We start from the raw sequence: 7286 nt of genomic DNA, 5'->3' as shown, positions 1-7286 counted from the left end.
TTGCTTTGCCTCACCCATTCTTTGTGGAGATGCTGTTTGTATAAACCTGTGATTTCCACTTCATGATGGAGAAACCTTACCGTTGCATAAAGGTTTACCCTTTAATAACCGCAAATGGAAATACTAATTTGAGAAGGGGAAGGGTGAGGAATAATGTCTTCTGCCAACTCCATTGTAAAGGCTTTTTTATAATTTGATGATGTTATTCAGTAACTTAAAGCTAATATTTTGTTTTAAATTAACCAGGAAAAGTTGGAATCTTGAGAGAATGTTAAGGTATAAATATAATAGATCAATTAGTTTGTCATCTTATACAGTAGTTCGCTGCCCTCATCCAGTAACTATAGGCAATAGCTAGGGTTATCCTCTTTGCTATGCAGTAAAATATCTCTTTGTAAAATTTAACAATCCAACCAACAACAATAACTTCCTTTGCCAACACAATTGCAGCTGTCTTTATTATCACCTATTTCTCTACCAAATCAGTTATTATCATGTTAGTCCTTGCCAGCATCATAGCCGGCTTCTGCTGCTCTCCTGTTCAGTGTATTTTTTTATGTTTGCGACCTTTGAGCAAAGACCAGAATGGTAATTTTATAGCTCCATCTAAAGCACTGCCACTTAGTCCATGCCTCTTTCTTGCATATAATTGCCTGATACTAACAGTTGGTGCTAATTTATAGAACGTTGGTGTCACATTGGCAACCGGCCATATAAATCTGTTATGAGGTCTGCTCGACTGGAGTGGGTTGCATATTTGAATTCAGTTTTAACAAGAACGAGTTGGATGCTGCTTCTCTTATGAACTTATGATAATGCTTAGTTTCTACTTTTGTTGGCCCCGCACACTCCTTTTATTTGTGACTTGCTGCTCTGACATTGAAGCTGCTTTGATGACAACAGGTATTATACAAGCACAAAATCATTCTCTTTGGTGGCTTTTATGACACTCTCAGAGAAGTGAGGTCGTTTACTAGCCTATTCTTTAATGTTCGCACATTCTTGCTAATTTGATTATGTTTTTAAGGGTGTTTATGCTTTTTGCTGATTTGCTTTTTTCATTGCTAGAATTAATTATTTTTTTTGGAAGTTTATACTTGCTGATTTGCTTCATAGATTTATACTAAAATCATTGCTATTTAATTTTTTCACTTGAAAGTTTATACTTGCTGAACATGCTTCATCGATTTGTATCAAATAGATTTCGTACATTCAATTCTGCAGTCCTGAACATATTTTCAGTCTTTCATCAATAATACACTGCACGGATGTAGACTGCTTATTTCTGGGACTCCATACTTCTCAGCATCCTTTTTTTGGTTAGCTGAAGCAATTCCACACCTGTGCCCTGGGCAATTTTTTGTAAATTAGAATGACCTCTAATGTAGTTTTAGAGAAACAATCTGACAGATACATACGCTTCAGTTTTTAATTATTCCACTTCCAGAACTGATGAATTTTCTTTTATTTGAATATGTTGTTGGGGGGAATTTCTAAGTTCCTGTTGGAATATTATTTATGATGTTGTTAATCAATGTCTCATGCTCTTAACCGCTCGTGCTACTTTCTCCTGAGCAGTTTGACAACGGTTATCCCAATGTTGAACATTCTTTCCTTAGATGTAGAGAGTCCTTTGGACTTGAGGTCAAATTTGTTCTAGCAGTTAGTTGTCAATTTTCAAGCCAAAAGAAAAAAAATATAATCCAACCAAGTTGTGGGTCATACAAGAGCTAAGAGCATGAGACGTTGATGTATCAACGTTGTTAATCAACGTCTCATGCTCTTAACCGCTCGTGCTAGTTTGACAACGGTTATCCCGATGTTGAACATTCTTTCCTTAGATGTGGAGAGTCCTTTGGACTTGATGTCAAATTTGTTCTAGCAGTTAGTTGTCAAGTTTCAATTCTTTCTTAGATGTGGAGAGCCTGTTTTAAAAAACGTCCGCCTAGTCCGCTTAGGCGTACGCCTAGGTCTAGGCGGTACCTAGGCCGCCTAACTAACGCCTAGCGCCTAGGCGGTATTTAGGCTGCCCATCTAGATTTTACGAGCGTTTAGAGGAGCATTGTCTGCTTATGTGGATTGCACCATATAGGTCTTGATTGTGATTTTATGTGTCGTAGCCTACACGTCCTCCAACTTTCATTAACCTCTAAATATGAACACCTCCACTACCTCCTCCGACCTTCAGCAAAACCTCATCGACCACCACTTAAATGAAGAAAGAAAAAAAAACGACCAGAAACCACTTAGGCGCCCGCCTAGGCGACTAAGCGCTGGGCGTCAAGTCCGACGCCTAGAAGCGCCCAACGTTTAATGTAACATTGGTGGAGAGTCCTTTGGACCTGAGGTCAAATTTGTTCTAGCAGTTAGTTGTCAATTTTCAAGCCAAAAGAAAAATATATATAATCCAACCAAGTTGTGGGTCATACAAGAACTAAGAACATAAGAACTGATGCACGAAAGATTTAGTGCCTTAAATATAATACATCAAGTTAATGTAGCTACATGACTGACTAGTATCTTTTAGTAATTTTATGTTTAGTGTTCTCATTAATATTCATAGATGATAACTGGTTCCAGTTTACTGCAACATAGACAAGCACACGTTTACTCTGAAGTTTTCATATCTTTTGATCTAATCTCCATGAAGTTTACTTTTGCTTTTGCAGGTATTTCAATGATTTACATGTTTTTGATCTTGATAATTTCAAGGCACGTTCTCTAGTTCTTTACATGAGTTGGATATATTTTAGCTTCCCGCACTGTGTGTTTTGGAACTCAAAAGTTTTTTCTTTAATGCAGTGGCAAGAGATAAAACCCCGTCCTGGTTGTCTGTGGCCAAGTGCAAGAAGCGGGTTTCAGCTTTTTGTTTACCAAGACGAGGTAATCTGAAAACTAAACTGACCATCATTGTAATTTTCTTGTAGATATTCATGTGAATATCCTTAAGCTCTTATTTCTAGTCTTGCTTTGATGAATTAGTATTTATTATTACATGCTTGTCATTGTTGATTGAGTTATTCTATGTTGAAGCTCATGCACTTTTTCAGTTGTAATTATTTTCACATAAATTTCTAAAACCTTTTACATTTAGAGTAAATTACATTTAGAATAAATTAACAGTTGAAGTTTTACCACTTAAAGTTGTTAACTTTGTAAGAGTTTTACAATTTTTTTTGATGGATAATGTTATAGTTATATTAAAATTATTAAATTTTTTTCATTAAAATTATTGTGGATAATGTTATAGTTATTTAATTAAAATGTGTAACCTACGTTACACGTTACACTATATGCACTTTAACTATCGACAGGCTGGGCGTTATATTACATGAGAGTTTTTACATTTTTTTGATGGGTAACGTTATAGTTATATTAGAACGTTATTGATGGATAATGTTATAGTTATATTAAAATTATTAAAATTTTTCATTAAACTTATTGTGGATAATGTTATAGTTATTTAATTAAAATTTATAACCTACGTTACACGTTACACTATATGCACTTTAACCTATCGAGAGGCTGAGCATTATATTACATGATATTGTTTGTGTCAACATTGATTGCGGAGTTTGAGCGTGACAAGTACCTGAATTGCTGACCTTTTGTGAAGTCCTTGCTTGAGAATTCAATTGGAATGGAAAGCCCAACAGGATTATGAGTATTTTCATTATTAATACACGCTACAATTTTTATTTGTGATTATTTATTTCCTCTCTTGGCTATATGTAATGGAAGTTATTGGAGATCTTTTGTATGTTGTTATATATGAAGTGGGCGGTAAATACTGTACGTTCATTGATCTTCAATCTACCTGTAAAGTTTTTCATAGACCTATAAGTTATCTTGGGGATGGCTCTGCTAACCTTTTCTTTCCGTTGGTTGTTGACATTATCGAAAGAGCTATCTATCATATATTTCTTTGTTAGATCTGTAGGTTACCTTGTGCGGTTGATGTTCTCAGTTAGGCATGTATCTGCTGCCTATATAGATTTGTACATAAACGTGCAACCCCCGACGCCCCCCCCCCCCTATCGCTGAATTCTTTCTTGGGCTTTTTCGATAATCTAATTTTACGTACTAAACGGCTATCTTTCTTGTAGATTTTTCTGTATGGTGTTAATTCGAAGGAAAGTTGCGGCATGGATAAAAGTGGCTCAGAAAAGGATTGTTCATTCGGACTTGTGGTCACTTGATCCTCGGAACTGGAATGGGAATAGAGGGTGCTCTGTTAAGCTGATTGTAGATTGATTTCTGTCATTTTAATGTAACCTAATGGAGTTGAACTCCTCCCTGGCTGCTTCTCTGAGTTCTGAACTCTCTGAAGGGATGTATTATCAAATTTCCATAATACATGGCGCATGCTAATATTAAATCACTATGAAGGGAAATAAATGTAATTAAATTTGTTTAGCACTGTGTCCTAAATCCTTAACTGTTTTATATTTCTGTGCAATATGACTAAGAGAATCTATCATGCCCCGAATTTGCAGTGAAAATTCATATATACGGTTTAGGCGACAGCAGCGACCCATGCACAAGACAAGTCCCGTACATGAGTCAAGTCTGACACTTTATATCATATAGCTTATCTCAAAACTTATATAATCTTGCTGATGATAGAAGTTCAGAGCCACTATTTATATATATAATCAGTACTTACAACCCACACGCTCACCGTTATAAGCATTTCACAAAATAAAGCATAATCATTGACTGTGTGAAACACTGAATAGGAGGTTTTTCCTATAACGCCTCTCAGCGACATGCCATAACCAAAAGTTTAGCTTATAATATAGCTAGGCAAGATTTGAAAAAATAGAAAAAACAACGGGGTGAGTTAGGGCTCAGTGAGAACATTTTCCACTGGAGTTCCTAGATAACTAACAAAATAATAATAAGAATAATTCCAGAAATAACGAATTATAAGTTTCGCACCCAGATATTCAAAAAAATTGCAAGTATGGTCCGAACAACATACTATTGATATTTTTATGGAAGAATGTAACAATTTATATTTCTTTCTCATTTGCAAACTAAATATATTGTAATATATTCCAAAATCATACCCCTTTTTAAAACAAGGTAAATACTAAGAAAAAAATGGACTATTAAATTTGTGCAAACACCAAAGGTTTGTTATTCTCTATTTCACAGTCAATTATCAGAATCTTAAATCTCGATAAGTCATTCGTGAATGTGAAAATCACCTCATAGGTCACACTAAGGCTACAAATTATAGCCCAATAGCATAGGAATGCGTAAAACGCATCACATAATAGATAATTTTCGAAAATCGAATGCACCTATTACTGTCATAGGTTACTGGCCAAATACAGATGAGTCAGAACACATTTCAGAACATATTTTAGAAGGGTCAATACAGTAGGGCCAATACAAAATGGCTAATACAAAAGGGCCAAATACAGAGTGGCTAAATAAAGATGCATTCACCATATGACAGGCATAATCACTCCATAATGATTTTTTTTAGGGTTTAAAACATCGAGAATCACTTGTCAAATCGAAAAGACATCACTTATCAGAATTTGCTAAACATTTTTGAATCAAGTGGACGAGTGTAAACTCATCATCTTAAATCTTAATTAAAACAGTTTACGAATTTTACTTTTCTCTACTTTTATCAGATACTAAGCCCTAGAAAAACTTTAAATTCATTAAACTTCGAAACACGTTCAAAATATTTCTTTCTTCAAAAGTTTTCAAATAAAGCAATACCCACAATTATTTAAAATCGCATGAGAACCAATTCACTTTTCATAGTTCATATAAAATCAAATTGATTTTTCATATCTTATACGAAATCAACATCGTATTATGGTTTAGGCCACAACAGAAGTAGATCAAATCACCTTTAACTTTATATACATGAAAATGATATATTATTTATTTTTCGATCACAAGATAAATCAAATATAACACTCAACCAATTTCATATTATAAAATACTAATGAGAAATGAACTCACCTCTAGTGATCACATTTCCTCAAAATATTATTCTCCTGAATATCAACCAAAACCTATAATATGAAGATATAAAATTAATATTAATTCATAACAAAATATATATTATAGGTAAATCAATTCATAATCTAGAGACAAATAAATTTACATATAATCAATAATAATTAAAATCTATAAATAGGGTACATATGAGCTTATTGCTAACTTTAGCAATTTATCAAAATTTTATAACTCTCGTATACTAGCTTTTGGACTTCCTAATAATTTATGATAAGGCAGGGGGTTATAGGGAATTAATCAAGCCTAAAAATTATCTTTTATTTTTCAGATTGGACTTGTTTGCAAACAGAGTAAATAACAGGGGTCTATACGTAATTATTCTGTTCACATATGATCCTAGATTTCTCTGTTAGGGTTTATTTACAAATCTTTGTAGCTTTTAGGGACTTAGAATGAATTCTTAGGTCATAACTCTCTATCCTCCACTCAAGAGGGTAAGGTTTTAAATATCGGATGTCGGGTTCATGTCTGATGGCTGAAATTCATATCGGATAGCGGAAATCGGGGATATATCGGGGGACATTGACTAAATATCGGATTGTCATATCGGGTAGTGCGTATATGTATAATATCATGTCCTAAATGTAATCTAAGCATTCATAAATTCAATATAAGCATACTTTAGAAATTCTATAGACTAAACATATAAAAAAGTAAATAATATATGGATTTGGGTTCATAAATTCTATCCATTGGGTTCATAAGAAACCCTTAAACATGAGAACGGGTCAAACGGGTTTGAGTATTTATTACTAAACCCAAACCCAATAACAAAAAACAGATCTTAAAAAAAAAACCATAACGATCGATATTTCAAAGCTAAAAAATAGTCCGATATGTCCGGATATGACCCTGATATTTCCGATTTGGCCCTGAAAACCGACATACGAGTTGAAAACGTCCATATCGTGTCGGTCAAGCCCTCAAACCAATATGTCGGCCGACATGTCGGACATGTCGGCCGACATTTAAAACCTTGCAAGAGGGTTTATTAGTAAAGCTAAAATAACTTAGGGGGTCTTGATAAATTTTCCTCCCTTTATGTTGTTTTATACCAGATCGTCTTCCTCCTTCATTCTTTCTTTCTTTTCTTTTTTTTCTTCCGTTCCTCTTTTCTCTATTTTTTTTCGAGAGGCATCTCTTTATACATGATCGTCTTCCTCCATCCTTTCTTTCTTTTCTTTTTTTTCTTCCGTTCCTCTTTTCTCTTTTTTTTCGGCTGGACCGTCTGAGGCATC

General features: G+C 34.2%; 1 protein-coding gene across 1 annotated transcript in view; it reads left to right on the top strand.

Moving 5' to 3' along the window:
• LOC109830506 (kelch domain-containing protein 4) overlaps positions 1 to 7286 on the top strand; it is a 35829-nt gene that overhangs the window by 4285 nt on the left and 24258 nt on the right. The window contains 5 exon segments of the mRNA XM_020397773.1: positions 896 to 965; positions 2670 to 2712; positions 2803 to 2883; positions 4107 to 4168; positions 4170 to 4233. Coding sequence (XP_020253362.1) covers positions 896 to 965; positions 2670 to 2712; positions 2803 to 2883; positions 4107 to 4168; positions 4170 to 4233 — 320 coding nt within the window.

The sequence above is a fragment of the Asparagus officinalis genome, chromosome 2 (assembly GCF_001876935.1).
Source record: "Asparagus officinalis chromosome 2, Aspof.V1, whole genome shotgun sequence".
In the NCBI taxonomy this organism is placed as follows: Eukaryota; Viridiplantae; Streptophyta; class Magnoliopsida; order Asparagales; family Asparagaceae; genus Asparagus; species Asparagus officinalis.
The sequence above is the reverse complement of the archived record's forward strand: the minus strand, read 5'-3'. Positions and strand labels throughout refer to the sequence as shown.